Source organism: Setaria viridis, chromosome 7, assembly GCF_005286985.2.
Source record: "Setaria viridis chromosome 7, Setaria_viridis_v4.0, whole genome shotgun sequence".
NCBI lineage: Eukaryota > Viridiplantae > Streptophyta > Magnoliopsida > Poales > Poaceae > Setaria > Setaria viridis.
The window spans coordinates 8819996-8837813 of NC_048269.2; the positions used below are offsets into that span (position 1 = coordinate 8819996).

The 17818-nt window shown below is 52.7% G+C and overlaps 1 protein-coding gene across 1 annotated transcript; it reads left to right on the forward strand.

The window, feature by feature from the left end:
* The first annotated feature begins 3243 nt into the window (after positions 1–3243).
* LOC117864553 (uncharacterized) lies at positions 3244–3756 on the forward strand. The gene is made up of 2 exons (XM_034748687.1): positions 3244–3540; positions 3700–3756. Exons 1-2 carry the CDS (start codon positions 3244–3246, stop codon positions 3754–3756), a joined length of 354 nt encoding a protein of 117 aa, XP_034604578.1.
* Positions 3757–17818: the final 14062 nt, after the last annotated feature.

The window sequence follows — 17818 nt, forward strand, 5'->3', positions numbered from 1 at the left end:
CGGTGGGGCAGATGATGACCTGTTCAACATTCGCAACCTCCCGCTGTTTCTGGCCGACTCGGCGCGAGCCTGGCTGGAGCACATCCCCTCAGGTCGGATCTGTAACTGGAATGACCTGAAGAAGATCTTCGTGGGAAACTTCCAGGGCACGTACATGTGCCCTGGAAACTCTTGGGATCTCTGGAGCTGCCGCCAGGGGTCGGATGAGTCCCTCTGCGACTACATCCAGCACTTCTCCAAGAAGCACACCGAGCTCTCCAACGGCCAATGCCAACATCATTAGAGCCTTCCTAGCAGGGACTTCCTACCGGCCCTTGGTCCACGAGCTAGGGCGCAGGGGCCCGCGGACCACTGAGGAGCTCCTCAACATCGCCACCAGCTTCGTCTTGGGTGAAGAGGCTGTTGGGGCAATCTTCGACTGCTCCAAGGGCAAGGCAAAGCGGGAGGAGGACACCGACTAGGGTTCCTCCAACCGCCAACAAAAGAAGAAGAACAAGCAGCAGTGCGAGGCTCTCCTCGTGGCTGTTGCTGAATGCAAACGGGGACAAACACCCCTCGAGGGCACCCCTGGCTTCTTTGACAAGTTGCTCGAGGGACCGTGCTCGAACCACGAGTTCCCCACCAAGCACGCCTACAAAGACTGCAACCTCATGAAGAGGTACTTCGTAGGCAACCCAGTGAAGGGCGACCAGAGGCGGAAGCCCGAGGAGGAGAAGAAGGATGGCGAGGAGAAGGAAGACGGCTTCCCCAACATGGATGGCTGCTTCATGATCTTTGGCGGGCCGGCGGCTTATGACTCCAAGCGCCGCCGGAAGCTGGAACGCCGCGAGGTCTACGCGGCCGAACCCGCTACCCCGACCTTCCTTGACTTGTCGAAGTCCGCCATCACCTTCGACCAGTCCAACCACCCGGAGCGCGTCCTGCAGCCGGGACGCTACCTGCTCGTCATCTACCCCATCGTCGGCACAAAGCGCCTCACCAAGGTGCTCATGGATGGAGGTAGCAGCCTCAACATCCTCTACGCCGAGACTCTCAACACCATGGGGATCGACCGCTCCCGCCTCCGACCTAGCGAGGCGCCGTTCCATGGCATCGTGCCAGGGAAGCGGGCGATGCCTCTCGAGCTGGTCGACCTGCCCGTCACTTTCGGGACTCCCTCCAACTACAGGAAGGAGACGGTCACCTTCGAGGTGGTGGGCTTCCGCAGGACCTACCACGCCATCTTGGGACGGCCATGCTATGCCAAGTTCATGGCCATCCCCAACTACACCTACCTCAAGCTCAAGCTGCCGAGGCCCAATGGGGTCATCACCGTCAGCACGTCTTTCCAGAAGGCATACGAGTGTGACGTAGAGTGCTGCGAGTACGCCGTGGCCATCACCTGTGCGGAGGACCCCGTGGTCCAGCTCGCGGAGAGCGCCGAGGATCCACCCGACTCCAAGCAGTCCACCACCTCCTTCAAGGCCACCAAAGGCGTCAAGGAGGTCCCCCTCGACCCCAGCAGCACCGACGGTAGGACGGTGCGGATAGGCGCTACCCTATCTCCCAAATAGGAAAGCGCGCTCGTCGACTTCCTCCGCGCGAACAGTGACATTTTCGCGTGGAAACCCTCGGACATGCTAGGCATCCCGAGGGAAGTCGCCGAGCATCCTTGAACATCAAGGCCGGCTCCAAACCAGTGAAATAGGGCTTGCGCCGCTTCGACGAGGAGAGGCGCAAGGCCATCGGCGAGGAGCTCCAAAAGCTTTTGGCGGCCGGATTCATCAAGGAAGTGTACCACCCCAAGTAGTTAGCCAATCCTGTTCTTGTACGAAAAAAGAATGGGAAATGGAGGATGTGTGTTAATTATACCGGTCTCAACAAGGTGTGTCCAAAAGACCCGTTTCCTTTGCCACGTATAGATCAGATAGTCGACTCAACCGCAGGGTGCGAAACCCTTTGCTTCCTTGACGCGTATTCTGGCTACCACCAAATCGCGATGAAAGAGTCCGACCAGCTCGCGACCTCTTTCATCACCCCTTTCGGCCCCTATTGCTACATCAAGATGCCGTTCGGCCTCAAGAACGTGGGGGCTACGTTCCAGCGATGCATGCTTAAGTGTTTTGGGGACCTCATCGGGCGAACCGTAGAGGCCTACGTAGACGACATCGTGGTCAAGTCCAAAAAGGGTGACCAGCTCATCCCCGACCTCGAGCTAGCCTTCAAAATGCTGAGAGACAAGCGCATCAGACTCAACCCTGAGAAGTGCATTTTCGGGGTTCAAGGGTCATGCTGCTTGGCTTCATCGTCTCCGTGCGTGTTATCGAAGCCAATCCGGAGAAGATAGCGGCCATCAGTGATATGGGTCCGATCCGAAACCTGAAGGGAGTTTAGCGCATCATGGGATGTCTTGCGGCCCTGAGCCGCTTCATCTCGCGCATCGGTGAACAGGGGCTCCCTCTCTACCGACTCCTGAAGAAGACCGACCGCTTTGTGTGGACCGCCGAGGCCCTGGAGGCGCTTGACCGGCTCAAGCACCTTGTGACGAAAGTCCCAATTCTAGTCACGCCAACCGACGGGGAGCCACTCCTGCTCTACATCGTAGCGACCACCCAGGTGGTTAGCGCAGCTCTAGTGGTGGAGCGAGAGGAAGAGGGACACGCCCTTAAGGTTCAGCGCCCGGTGTACTTCGTCAGCGAGGTCTTGTCCAAGTCCAAGGCCCGCTACCCGCAAATCCAGAAGCTCATCTACGCAGTCCTCATCACGAAGAGGAAGCTGCGCCACTACTTCACCTCCTATCCGGTGACGGTCATTTCATCGTTCCCTCTCGGCGAAGTGATCCGGAATCAGGATGCCACGGGGCGGATCGCGAAGTGGGCACTCAAGCTTATGGACCAGAGCATCACCTACGCCCCCCGGATGGCCATCAAATCCTAGGTACTCACCGACTTCGTCGCAGAGTGGACAGAGATCCAGATGCCATCAGCGCCAGAGAAGCAGGAGTAATGGATGATGTAATTCGACGGGTCATTGATGAAAGCTCGCGACGGAGCAGGCCTGGTCTTCGTCTCTCTCCTCGGCGTGCGCATGAGGTACATGATCCACCTCTAGTTTCCCATATCTAATAATGTCACTGAGTACGAGGCTCTCCTCAATGGGCTCCGCATCGCCATCGAACTGGGCATCCGACGGCTGGACATCCGAGGCGACTCTCAGCTAGTCGTCGAGCAAATCATGAAGGAGTGGAGCTGCCATGACCCCAAGATGGTGGCGTACTGCAACAAAGTCTGCAAGCTCGAAGACAAGTTCAACGGACTGGAACTCAACCACGTTGTAAGACGTTTCAACGAGGCAACTGACGAGCTGATGAAGGCAGCATCCGGCCGAAAGCCCGTCCCCGACAGCGTCTTCATCCGCGACCAATACAAGCCCTCAATCCGCCACAAGGAACCGAGAGGGATCGGCGACGCGCCATCTACCCCGGACTCGGGAGTCGACCCGGGAGAGGTCGACAATGCGCCACCTGTCTTGGACTCGGAGGCTGATCCCTCTGACCCTGAGGTCATGGAGATCGACGCGAACCCAGCAGAGGGGCCCGACCCCCCACCTGACTGGAGAATTCCGTACCTCGACTACCTCATCCGCGCGTCGCGCCCAACAGACAAGACAGAGGCGCGAAGGATTGCACGCCGTGACAAATCCTTCATCATCGTCGACCAGGAGCTCTACAAGCGGAGCCACACAGGCATCCTCCAGCTCTACATCCCGATCGAGTAGGGAAAGGCGTTGATACAGGACATCCACACTGGGGCCTGTGGTCACCACGCCGCACCAAGAACCCTTATCGGGAACACCTTCTGACAGGGCTTCTACTGGCCGACGGCAGTAGCTGACGCCACCCACATGGTACGCACCTGCGAAGGGTGCCAATTCTTCGCACGCCAAACCCATTTGCTCGCCCAGGCGCTCCAGACCATCCCCATCACATGGCCCTTCGTGGTCTGGGGACTGGACCTCGTCGGGCCCTTCAAGAAGGCGCCTGGGGGCTTCACCTACTTGCTTGTCGCCGTCGACAAGTTCTCGAAGTGGATCGAGGCATGACCGATCGCGCAGATCAAGTCCGAGCAGGCGGTGCAATTCTTCACCGACATCATCCATCACTTCGGAGTCCCCAACTCCATCATCACGGACAACGACACGCAGTTTACCGGGAAAAAGTTCTCAAGTTCTGCGATGACCACCACATCCGAGTGGACTGGTCAGCCGTGGCGCATCCCCGCACGAATGGGAAGGTTGAGTGGGCTAACGGCATGATGCTCTAGGGTCTCAAGCCACAGATCTTCGACCGCCTCAAAAAGTTCGACGGCCGGTGGGTCGCAGAGCTCCCCGCAGTCCTATGGAGTCTGAGGACGACCCCCAGTAGGGCAACTGGCTTCACCTCGTTCTTCATGGTCTACGGGTCCGAAGCAATCCTCCCCACCGACCTGGAGTATGGGTCACCGAGGGTCAGGGCGTACAAAGAACAAGGGAACCAGGCATCTCTCGAGGACGCGCAAGACCAGCTCGACGAAGCGCATGATGTGGCCCTGCTGCACTCGGCCATGTACCAGCAAGCCTTGCGACGGTATCACAGCCGCAAGTTATGAGGCCGAGCCTTCAACGTCGGTGATCTGGTGCTTCGCCTTGTTCAAGACAACAGAGGCCGGCACAAGCTGACCTCTCTGTGGGAAGGTCCTTTCATCGTCACGCAAGTACTGCGGCTGGGCACGTACAAGCTGGCGACCCCCGACGGGCAGAACCTCACCAACGCTTGAAATATAGAGCAGCTAAGACATTTCTACCCTTAGCTATTATTTCCAAGTTTGTACATACATACTTCTGTCACCTTTTAATTCACCGAAAGGGGTGGTTTTGAGTCAATTTCGTTCGAGTTTCGTCTCGAGCTTAGGGATATCCGACCCTGGCTCTGCCCCAGGGTTGCATATCCCTCAGGGGCTATCAGGGGCTCCGGCAGTCACTTGGCATCTTCTCAAAACACTATTTTTCCGAACCGACCCTCTTCCTAAACGTTTGGGTGTGAAAAGGAAAGAGCGCGCGAATGACGCTCGGGCAAGACTGATCGGACCACGAAAAACCTACGCACCAGCGGCTACGGTGCCTTCGCTCACCAGCGCTTACCGACGGATCCGACCTGCACTCTAATCTTTCCAAACCCAAAAAATAGAAAGAGGATCGAAAACTTTTTTCGACAAATTATAGAAAAAGGCCTCTGTGGCCATCACAAAAGCGAGTTCAAAGTTAACTAACATATTTACACACTCTTGGGCGTCTGAGCCCGATACAGCTAACTCGTTCCTGGGTCCTCTGGCGGGATGGCCTCATCCTCCAGAAGCTTCGCCAAGGCCTCTGCTGGATTGAACACCGATGCGTTGATCTTGTCCAGCTCGGCCTCGGAGGAGCCGGAGGCATACCCCCCTCTCATCCCGATAAAGTTGATGCCGAAGTAGTAGGAGCCGAAGACGCTGAAGGCCCACCTCACGCCGACGTGGAGCGCCTCCCGAGTGATCTCACGGGCCCGCGGGTACGCCCCAAGGACACGAGCCGCCAAGAAGCTCGTCCCCTCCCCCTGGACCACGCCGAGGCTGTCACAAATGATGCGGACCGCGTCCCGTAGGTTGCCATGCTCGGTGCGCTCTGCATCGATGACATCTCAGCCGGGTGAGGTCATCTGCGAGAGCCGTCCAGAAAAGTCCACCAAGTCAGAAACCACCGCAACACCGCAACACAATGGAACAATGAAAACCTTACCCTCAGATTGAGCTTTCAGCAGACATTCCCGATCGAGCCCCTAGCACACGGTGGTCTGAAGCCCCTGCACTTGCACATGGAGCTGACTGTCCTCCTCCCCAAGGTTGGCCGCTATCTTCTCGGCCTCAGCCTTCCGGCTCACCTCGAAGTCACGCTCCTGCCAAGCCTTGTGCTGCTCGTGCCGGATAAGCTCGACGGTGTTCTGAAGGGCCTCATGATCCTTCTTCAACCGTGCGAGTTCCTCGGCATCACGACGGGCCTTCTTGGCAACGGCCTGGAACTCCTTGAGATCAAGGCGAGCCTTCTCGACGATGGCCTGGAACTTATCCTCCGCCCGCCGCACGCCCTCCCGCGCCTCCTACTCGCGCGCGCGTAGGTTGGCAACGATCTGCTGGGCGGCAGCGAGCTGTCCGGTTAGCTCCCCGGTCCGCTGCCTTTCCATGGAGAAATGATCCTAGAACCCCCGCTCGTGCCGGAGGAACTCGTACTTCCCCTGGCTGCATTCCTGGAGGGCCTGCAGAATGATTTATGTTCAGGAACTATCAGGAGAAAGGAGGGACGGAGAAACGAGAGGAAAATAACCACCAAGGAGAACACCATACTTGACCACCGGGGTCGACAACGCTGTCCAGCTCCCCCATCGCGGAAGACAGGGCGGCACAGACATTTGCAAGACTGCCCTGCACCGCCTGCCACCTACTCCACTCCTCGGCATCGTCCAGCACGAAGAGGGGCCTCTGCGGGTCGTCACAGGACCTCCAGCGCAAGGTCGGCCCAGCCCACGCACTGGGCTCAAGATCAACCGGGACAAGGGCATGAGAGGCCGTTCTGCCCGATCCCGACGCCGCCGTCCCCGATGTCGCCGCTGGGACATACGCCACAGCTCCTGACGCCGCCGGCCCAGTCGACGACGCCGGCGCACATGCCGTTGTCTCCGTTGCCGTTGTCGCAGCTGGCTCACGGCCCGCTCTCTCTGTCGCTGCTATCTCCATCGCGGTCGCTAGGGCAGGCATCCCCGTCTCCGCCGCTGCCGCTGTCTCCATTGCGGCCGCTGGGGCAGGCATCCCTGTCCCTGTCGCCACCGCCGTCTCTATCGCGGCCGCTAGGGCAAGCGCCCCCATCTCCGCCGCCGCCATCTCCACTATTGCCATCGGAGCAGGCACCCCCATCTTTGTCACTGCCCCGTCCGTGGCTCCTCCTCCACCTCGTCATCGAGGTTTATCACCTCGCCGGGTGGAGGAACCCCAGGGGCGGCATCTCATCCCGTGGGGTTGGCTGGGAGGCAGAAGGCGGAACACGGGTCAGCTCCTGCCCCGTGCCCATCCACGGCACCCCTCCTCCAGTCACCGCCACAAAGGCCATCTCTGCGGGAGGCCTCGCGACCTCTCCAACAACACCGCCACTTGCCGCCGATGGGGTCACGATCCGCCCCGCGGAGGCGGTCGACACCCGGAGCGCCTTCTTCGGCGCCAGCGGCAGGACGAAATCCCGAGGAGCGGCGCTGTGAAACAATGACAACTTCGCCAAAAATGGCTCGATGCCAGGAAAGGAATAAGGTATGCGAGGAATTTCCACTCACCTCCCCTCAGTGCAAGGATGACGAGCGTGCTTTGCCTTCGAGCTCGACGCCGACCCCGGGACGTCTGACAGCGGCCGCTTGCCGCTACTCCCCTGCTCGCGTGGCGTAGGCAGAGGGTCCGGGTTCGGCTCTGTCGACCTCAGGGGGGCGTCCCTCATTGGTCCCAGGGGCGCGGTCCTAGAGTCCTGCGGCGTCAGGCTCTAAGCGGGCGGGCCGCTCGACATGTCCTCCGCGGCCGGTTGGGGGTGCTGCTCCCGAATGACGAGCGCACCCGGCCGGGGGGCCAGAACGTACTCCTCCTCTTCCTCCTCCTCGTCCTCATCGTCATCGTCGTCATCGTCCGACACGACCACACCCCGCCACTGCCTTTGGAGCTCTTTGGCAGCCCTCTTCTACTTCCTCGTCGTCTCTTTGTCTTTCCATTTTTTCTACTTCTCGGCGAGGAGGCAATTCTGCCGCCACCGCTCCGCGTCCTCTGGCACTGGCGGGCGTGAGTCCACGACCCGGGTCATACTGTCCTGTAGATACAAGAACTCCGTGTCAGAACGACAAACCAAGAAATGCAGGAAGGAAACACGAAAGTGCGAAATCCTCACCAGCTGGACAAAATCTTCGTCCGGGCGCATTGGAGGGTGGCCGGGCACCAGGTAAATGGCATCCTTGTCCTCCAGTGCCTCCCGGACACACTGCTCGATCTCGGCGTCGGCAAGCACACCCGTCGCAAGGATGGTGCCCTCGGTCGGTGCGCCGAGAACCATGTCGTCGAGCGAGCGAGCCCGGAGCATCAGCGGCGCCACCCTCCGAGCGCGGTACACCTTGATAACTCCGGCCCCGGTCAGGCCCTTTTTCTTCAGGTGGTCGATGGCCTGAAGCAGACTGGCGATTCTCTTCTTCTCCTTCTCAACCGGACCGTACGACCATAGGTCCGGCGCTACTTCAATGATGCGGCTGATGAACTCCGGCAAGGGGGACTCAAAGTAGTTCTTCACAAAGAACCACTGTTGGTGCCACCCCTTGTGGGACGCCACGGTCTTCATCGCCATGTATTCTTTGGCGCGGTTCTGGTGAAGGTGGACGGCAATAGTAGTTGAACGGTCTGAACAAGGCCATGTTTACAAAGTCCAAAGACCCGTATACTTCGTAAGTGAAGTACTCTCGGACTCCAAAACTCGATACTCGCCGATACAAAAACTCCTTTATGCGATTCTGCTCACCTCATGAAAGCTGCGACATTATTTTTAAGAACACAGCATCACAGTCATCACTGACTTCCCGCTCGGCGAAATTCTCAACAATAGAGACGCCACCGGTAGAATCTCCAAATGGGCAGTAGAGCTTGGAGCTTTAACCTTGGACTTTACACCAAGGACAGCTATCAAATCTCAAGCTTTGGTCGACTTCATGGCTGAATGGATTGAAAACCAAGTACCAACACCAGTCGAGAGGCCAGAGCACTGGGTGTATTTCGACGATTCCCTCAAACTCGAAGGAGCCGGTGCAGGCATACTCCTCATCTCCCCAAAGGGATACCAACTCAAGTATGTATTGCAAATATTTTGGGAAGTCTCAAACAACGAAGCCGAGTATGAAGCACTGTTAAACAGCCTTCGTCTTGCAATCTCCCTCGGCATCAAAAGACTACTGGTATACGGCGACTCATTAGTCATCATAAACCAAGTCAATAACGAATGGGATCGAAACAAGCATAACATGGACGCTTACTGCAAAGAGGTCCGCAAACTGGAAAACAAGTTCTCAGGCTTGGAATTTCATCATATTGTCCACGACAACAACATAGCCGCTGACGTACTATCAAAAATGGGCTCAACTCGTGCAGAAGTTCCAGCAGGAATTTTTGTTCACGAACTCCACAAACCATCCATACCAGAACAAGTGACACCACCAGTGATCAAGACTACAGAAGTTACTCGAGAAATAATGATGATAGAAGTTGACATGAGGACACCCTTCATCAACTACATCAAAGGTCATAAATTACCATCTGACAAAAATCAAGCTGAACAAATTTCCTGAGGAGGAAAAAACTACGTTCTAGTCGGAGACAAGCTCTACAGGAAAAGTGCATCATCAGGAGTACTCATGAAGTGTGTCACCCAAGAAGACGGTCAAGAAATCTTAGAAGAAATTCACAAGGGAATCTGTGGCAATCACGCATCCTCACGAACGATAGTAGGCAAGGCTTTCCGAGCAGGCTTCTACTGGCCCATGGCTTTGGGAGACGCAAAATAGTTAGTTCAAAAATGCCAAGGCTGCCAATTCTTCACTAAACAGCAACACGTCCCTGCCTACAAACTAGTCACAATACCCCCAACATGACCTTTCGCTTGATGGGGGCTGGACATGATAGGGCCATTGCCAACTGTGCCAGGAGGATTCAACCGAGTACTCGTGGCCATCGACAAATTCACAAAATGGATCGAGGTCAAACCAATCACTTGCCCTAAGGCAGACCGAGTCCTCGACTTCCTGGATGAAATCGTACACTGTTACGGTTTTCCAAACAGAATCATCACAGACCTGGGATCCAACTTCAACAATCATGACTTATGGGAGTACTGCGAGAATAGTGGAATTGATGTCCGCTATGTCTCAGTTGCTCACCCACGAGCAAATGGACAAGTTGAGCGTGCTAACAGCATGATACTCGAAGCTCTTAAGAAAAGACTACATGACGTTGGCAATACAAAAGGAGGCAAATGGCTTAAGGAATTACCTAATGCTTTGTGGGGACTACGAACCCAACCATGCAAGACTACTGGGCTCTCCCCCTATTTCCTAGTATATGGCTCAGAAGCTATACTACCCGCAGACGTCATGTGGCAATCTCCTTCAGTCGAGCAATACGATGAAGAAATCGCAGAAGAAACAAGACGCACGGATCTAGACAGTCTAGAAGAAACAAGATGCACAGCATTAGTTTAATCAGCCAGATACCTCGACGGGTTAAGATGATACCACGACTGCAATGTTAAAGAATGGTCCTTCAACTTAGGCGACATGGTCCTCAAATGAATTTAAGACACATCAGGGTTGCATAAACTCAATTCACCATGGGAAGGTCCCTACATCGTATCAGAGGTCACAGAACCCGGATCTTACAGACTACAAGAACTTTCAGGAGAACAAGTACCAAACTCTTGGAATATAGAACATCTCTGTCGCTACTACCCGTAGTAGACAAAAGTACTCGAGCCTTCGCCTCAAGCAGAAACTCATTACTCGGAGACAACAGCTCGACTACCAACTACAAAATACCCTACTCTTGACACAAGACTATCAACTCAGTAGGCATTTCAGCCTTGGTACAACACTTTAAAAGGGTAAAAGCAAATTTTTTACTCGAGTCTGACTCAAGTTGAAGGTTACATATTAGTAAAGGTACTCAAAATACAATACAAAAGGACTACAAGCAATTGCCTACTGGCGGTCTGCATTTAAGCTTCAGGCTTTTACAATATCACAAGGCCACTCAAGTCTGCCAACTACAAAGGGAAGGACCCGCACGCAAGGAAGCTGCACAAAAATGCAGCCATATCTTGGTCCTCCTCCCAAACAACACAAGGAACTCCTGCATCGCCGCCACTTCGACAGCGGCAACGATGAATCCCGCGTGCTGCTTAAAGAAGGAAACAAGGTTGCTCTTTTGCTAGCCTTGTCGAACCATCCCACACTGCGGCTACACCTCCACCTCTAAGAGAGCCGGATAAAGACCGCGGCCCTCATCACCCATCACCCGAGAGCTCCAGTGCGTACCTGGCTGGATCATGAGCTGCAAGATGAGGCGCGCGATGAAACCTCCTACGAGGATTCTGCGGCTATCCCTATCAGTGCTAGAGCCTGTGGAGGGAAGGTGGTTCTAACCTACGAGGAATCTTCTAGCACTTGAGTACTCTTTGAAGGCTCTCTACACTCAAACAACAGCAACCAAAGGCAATCCATCGCTACTCAAAGCCTGATCCCGATCGACCTCCATGGTAGTCTATTTATAGCCAAGCGCCTCAACTACCAACCACTCGGGAGTTACTATTCGCTCATGACTGATGAGTCAGGATGCTCTCTAAGCATTCATGCTGCAAAAGACAACAGAGCATAGTACACCCGTGCACCCCCCATCAGAGAGTAAAAGGCAGAGTACTCGACAACAGCGCGACTACTCAAACTCAACACTCGAAACTACTCCAAATAACAAAGGATGGACAAGTATTCATTCTCAAACAAAAAATTGTTTCAAGTACTCGGAAGCTTACAAGAGTACAAAGCCTAAGGCTCCTCCAAAGATACAAATTCACATATCTTCGAAGCAATTGGCTCAGCCTCCTCGAGTATTGCGCATAAGCTTCCTCCGTACAGTTGCGAGCAACGCCGTCACCAGCCGCCGTCAAATCCGCTCTCGGGTAATACGACTTGACCACAGCAAGGACTTGTTTACATAAAGCCTTGCAGAGGCCAGCCACCTTACCCGGAGCAGCCTTCACGCGCTCGACTAGTGAACGAGGTCCTGCGTCCTCTTCAAGAGAAGCAATGGCATTTACTAAGTCCTGAGCGGCATCAGTCAACTCTTGAAGATCGCCTCGAAGTCTTCCTATGGTTTGGCCATGATCCCTACAGGCTACCATGGCCATAGCAAGCATCACTCCATTCTAGTTCTTCCTGTCTCGCTGATGCTCGCAAGCAGCCTGCGCTTCAGCCAGCGAAGCACGAAGACGATTGGCCTCATCAGCTACTCGGTCATGCGCATTCTGCCAATCAAGGAGCTGGCTACTCGCAACAGCCTCCTTCCTCTTGAGCTCTGCAAGAACGACCAAGTTCAAAAATTGAATATAGTCGGACATACTCGAAGAATGAAAAATACTCACCCTGATACTTTTTATTCAAAGACTTATAGCGGCTCTCTAGTTTTTCTTGCAAAACTTCGTGATATGCCCGCTCAACGGCGAAGGACTTCGTAGCATCTTCATGAACTCCCAAGGATTCCGTAAGATGGGCGTAGTCCTGCTCCAATTGTTCATTTCATTCCTGAAGGGCCCGAGCATTCCTTTGAGTTCTGTCATATAGATCCTGCAAATAAAAGCGAATCATCATGTTTTCAGCAAAAAATAGTCAGACAAAAGAAACAACACACCTGAAAGCTCTGCATAGCTCTCTGAAACTCTGACTCCGACGGAAGCCCGAGTACTGGACCTTGATCACACTTTGCAACATGAGGCTCTGGAGCTGTACCCAAGGCCGTACCTGAAATGACAAACATTAGTCAACACAAAACAACGAATACAATACCAGTATCTCGAGTACATACTTGGTGCAGTCACCTCTTTGGCCTTCGCCACATCAACCAGAGCCAGAACACCTCCAGTAGACGTAGACGAGGGTACTCACCAAAACCTGAAGCAACCGCAGGATCCTCCACCGAGCGGATCACTTCTTGAAGCATGGACATGGTGGCTCCAAGACGACTAGTATCAACCTCAGACATATCATCAACGGGCAAATCATCCAAGGGAGCAGAAAGAGTAGTCGAGGGACAAGACTCTATTCCTGCCTCCATAGGGATAGTATCCTCCGCATCCCTACATCAAAATACAAAGTCATCACATGACTTTCAAAAAGCTCGAAGATACGTTACAAGAATCAAAAATGCACCGAGTTGATCATGGCAGCAATCGCACACGCTTCTTCTCGACAACAGGCGACCAAGTACTCGGCACCACAGGAGCAGCTGAAGGTGCAGTTTTTTCACTAAGTCCTGCAAACACAGGGTCAAGACTACAATAGATTCAGACTAACAAAAATATTCGGAGAGAAAGCTCACCACTAGCGATCACATTGGATAATAAAGCGCCAGCAGCAAATACTGGCGATCCTCCCTTCGCACCATCCGAAACTCCAGCAGGCAAACCCAGAATTACCTGGTCAAGGGCCGACAACACGGTAGTTGACGGGGTCTGGACTGTTGGCTCGAGGGCTACTCCAGCATCTGCTGGCGGCACCTCCGCTGGCATTTCTTTAATAGACGCAACATCAACATCTTTGGCGGCCGCGACTACCTGATCAGAAGTAGCCTCATCTCCACCAAGGGTCGCGTCGACAACCTTTTCAGACAAATAAAATCATCAAGAGACTACAGGATAAACTCTACCAGCTACCAATGAATACATGACTACATACTGTGGTACTCTGTGACTTCTCAGGAGTCGAAGTCGAGGCAGACTTGGCAGCAGGCCTCTTGTTGAACACACACGTCAACAAGGAAGTAGCAATGGCTAAACTTTCAACAAAATAAAACCCAATCTGTTTGTAGTGGCTCTAATCCTTATTAATACCTAAGAGGATGACCAGGGCGGTCCTGGTGTCATGCTCCAACCCTAGGACACATCCTTATTGGACTCGACTTGATACAAGGCCCATCGGGCCAAAATAAGGCGACGTAGCACGTTTGATAGAAAAATTGTTTGGTAGTAATTTGATCATTGCGGCTGCTTCAGGAAAGATATGGACATGAATCCCAATCCATGTGAAAATAGACTTTATAATAATTCCACAGAGTACTTGAACGCCCAAAACGGAGTCCGGATGAGGTCGTGGCAGCCATCGCAATTTGGCACAGTGCTGCAGTCCGAATCCAGATCCAAAACATGTTGGATTTGATCTCTTTCTTTCTTTAGGCCAAAAGTGATGTGGTGGCTTGATGGAGGACATTGGGAATACTTGGACTTCACCCGCAATCAACTTCTTTGGTCCTCCATGCCTTCCATGTGTGTTTAACACTCTTTTTGATCCATGTATGTATTTCTAAAAATGACAATGAACACACATCATGGTGCAACATCAATTCATCAAAGGTATCAAATACAATTATGACAAATAATTGTTTCATCTTTAAATCAAAAGTTGCCAATATTTGAGCAGGTGATGTTCTCATCATCGCCAACCTAATTTTTATGGTGAGGTGCATGACGAGGATGATGACGACACTAATGGTTTTGATGATGGTGCACGTGGCGCAGACCGTCTTTGTTGTAATCGTCAGGGTATGGGAGGTAATCATAATCATGGTAATAATGATCATTTTGCTAAAACAAAGTTTACCATGATTCTTTTTGTTGGTAATGTTGATCCAGAGACATACTTAGATTGGGAACCTACTGTTGAACAAAAGTTTAATTCTCATTTAGTCTCTGCTGAGCATACAGTTAGGCCCTATTTGGCATGGCTCCAACTCCGGGTAGAGCTGCTCCACTCTAGAACTCCACATGGAGTCAGCTCCGCTCCAAAACTCCAGAACTAAAATGGGGTGTTTGGCTAGATGGGTGCTCTCAGCTCCAAAAAAGATCGATTTCTGAGTGAATTGCCATTGTTGCCCCCCAATTAAGACCCCACTTGTCATCCTCTCTATCGCATCTTCTTCTTCCCCTAGATAGCTTTTGCAGTCGGGGCAAGACGGGTGGCAGGGCTGGGCGACGACGGGGGTGCAGCTTGGGCGGCGGGCGGCGGGGTGGGCGGCAATGGGGGCGGCGCTGGGCGGGGAGTGGCGACGGGGGCAGCACGGGGCAGCGACGAGGATGGGGCTTGGGTGGCGGGCGGTGATAGGCGGCGACGGGCGGCGGGGCTGGGCGGGCGACGGGGACAAGGCTTGGGTGGCGGGCGGCGACAAGCGATGATGGGCGACGGGTGGCTTGGGTGACGACGGGCGGTGGGGCCGCGCGGCGATGGGGGCGGCCAGCGGCAGGGCTACGGCGGCGACGGGCGGAGCTTGGAGAGTGGGGTGGGGCGGCGACGGGCGGCGGGGCTAGGCGGCAGGGTGGCGACAGGCAGGGATGGGGCAGCGACAGGCGGCGGGGCTAGGCGGTGGGGCGGCGACGGGCGGGGCTAGGGCGGCGACAGGCGGCGGGTCTGGGCAGCGGGGCGGCTTGGGCGGTGGGGCTGGGCGGCCACAGGGGCAGCGACAGGCGGGGCTCTGGTGGCGAGTGGGGCTCGGGAGAATAGAATGAAATGTTTTTTTGTGTAACCAGTGGCATTGGTGGGTAATTACCCACCAACTCCACAAGGAGGTTCAAAAGAGGTTGTTTTGGAGCAGCAAAAGAGGTGCTTTAAAACTCCAGTTCCATTTGCACTACAGCTCCATGGAGTTGGCTGCTCCATGGAGTTTTGGAGTTGGGGTGTTTGGCTAAATTTCTTGGTGGAGTTGCTAGAGTTTTAGAGTGGAGCCATGCCAAACAGGCCCTTAGAGTTGCTACTAGTGAGTTTAGTGGCTTCGCTCTATTTTGGTGTAATGATCTTTGCACTACTAATAATAATAACAATGCTAATGCTATACTTTAGACTTGGAATGTTTTAAAACAACGTATGAAATCTTTCTTTGTGCCTCCTTACTATCAATGTGACTTGCACTTGAAATTGCAAACTTTCAATCAGGGTGACAAAGGAGTAGAGGAATATTATCAAGAGCTAATTATTGGTTTAGCACATTGTAATATACATGAGGATGGTAAGGATACTTGTGCTAGATTCTTTGGTGGTTTGCATCATGATATACAGGATATTTTTTATCATAAAAATTGGACTAGGTTTAGCCGATTGTATCATCTTGCTCTTAAAGCTGAAAGGGAAGTATAGGGATGACAACAACAATAGACTGTCAGATCCAACACTAGAAGTTCCTTTCCATAGTGTTCCAACCTCGACAAGCCCAAGGCCCCTGTTGCTAAGCCACTAGTGACATCGCCTGCTAGTACACATGCTTTGGAGGTGAGCAATTTGTCTAATGTGCAGTCCCACACAAAGAAGAAGACTATTTCTCCTGGTGCTACAACTAGTAGCTCTACCAACATCATATGCCACTGCTACAAGGGCATGGGACATGTCATGAAGGATTGCCCAAGTTTCTGTACTTATATTACTAGCACCAATGGAGGATATGTAAGTGCTAGTGATGTTGAAGATGATTTGGCTCTTGCTGCTAACATTGTTGTATATTCGGAGGAGGAGTATTCTTGTGCAGCGTGTGTTGAGTACACAGGTGGGACATGAAGCGGACAAGCTACAACACCATAATTTTTTCCACATGTTTCTTATCGCCAAGGATTGTCGTGTTCGCAATATAATTGACAATGGGAGTTGCAACAACTTGGTTAGTTCAGATCTGGTCAAGAAGCTTGGCTTGACCACATGTGCGCATCCTCAACCTTACCACCTAGAATGGTTCAACAATAGTGGTAAGACTAAGGTAACTAGATCAGCGCATGTACACCTTTTCATTGGTTCATACCATGACTATGCTAATTTTGATGTTGTACCTATGCAAGCATGTTCGCTTCTATTAGGCTGACCATGGGAATATGATATTGATGCTTTACACCATGGTAGAACTTTCATGCATAAGGATAAGAAAATTAGTTTCCTTCCTTTATCTCCTGCAGATATTAGGAACCATGATAAAGAGCTTGCTGACATTGCTAAGAATGAACCTGCATTAGAATTGTATGGTGCTAAACACAATGAGATTAAATTAAAAGGAGGTGATTTACTTGCATACACATCTGCTACTGCTGCGCTATGTGATAATAAGGATGCACCTTGCTATACTATGCTTTGTCGTGTGTTTTGCCATGACCCGATATCTCGTACTTTGCATCATGCTATCACTAAACTTTTGCTGGAGTTTGATGATGACATGGAGTCGACTCGACTTTAAGAAAGGGAGGATGATGAGGACATCACCACGATGGATACACATGAGCTTCAGCCTTCTCCAAGTTACAAGTTGTCAACAACTTGGCCTCCACGTTCGGTTCGGATTTAGCCGACCACCCTGGACAGAAACAACAATATCTCCTTCATACGACATCCAAATGAAGTGTTCTTTGATGCGTTGAAAAGAAGACGATGAAGGATTTCATTTGATTTTGGTCCTAGCTCCAGAAATGTCATGGATGATTCCATGTGACCATGACAAGTTGCTGGGTCACCAATTTTGGGCCACGCTGGCCTTGTATCATGTCGGGTCTTAAGCCTATGTTGTGCCCCCTCCCTCCCCGGTCGCCCCCAACCCTAGCTCACCCCTTTTTGTATATAAACTCAGTAGCTATCACTGCAGAAATTTGGGTTTTGTTTCGTTCTAGTTTTCCATTGAGAAACTGAGATTGATTCATAGTAACTATGATAACCAATCCTTCTACTGTGATCTAGGGCCCCTATTCTTTATCTCCTCAACTGTGTTGATCAGTCCTTTCAAATCGAGAGCTTTAACCATTTACTCAGATCTATTTCATATACATCTTCAATTTCAGGTTGCACATACTTTCTTGCTTGTGTTCTTCGATATGCTAGCAGGGAAAGCCTTCTTGCCAAGGTCAGTCGAGATGTGCTAGGTTGATAACCAACAAATCAGCAGTGTAGCAGTTGCAGGGGTTAAATCATGTTTGATTAGAACCC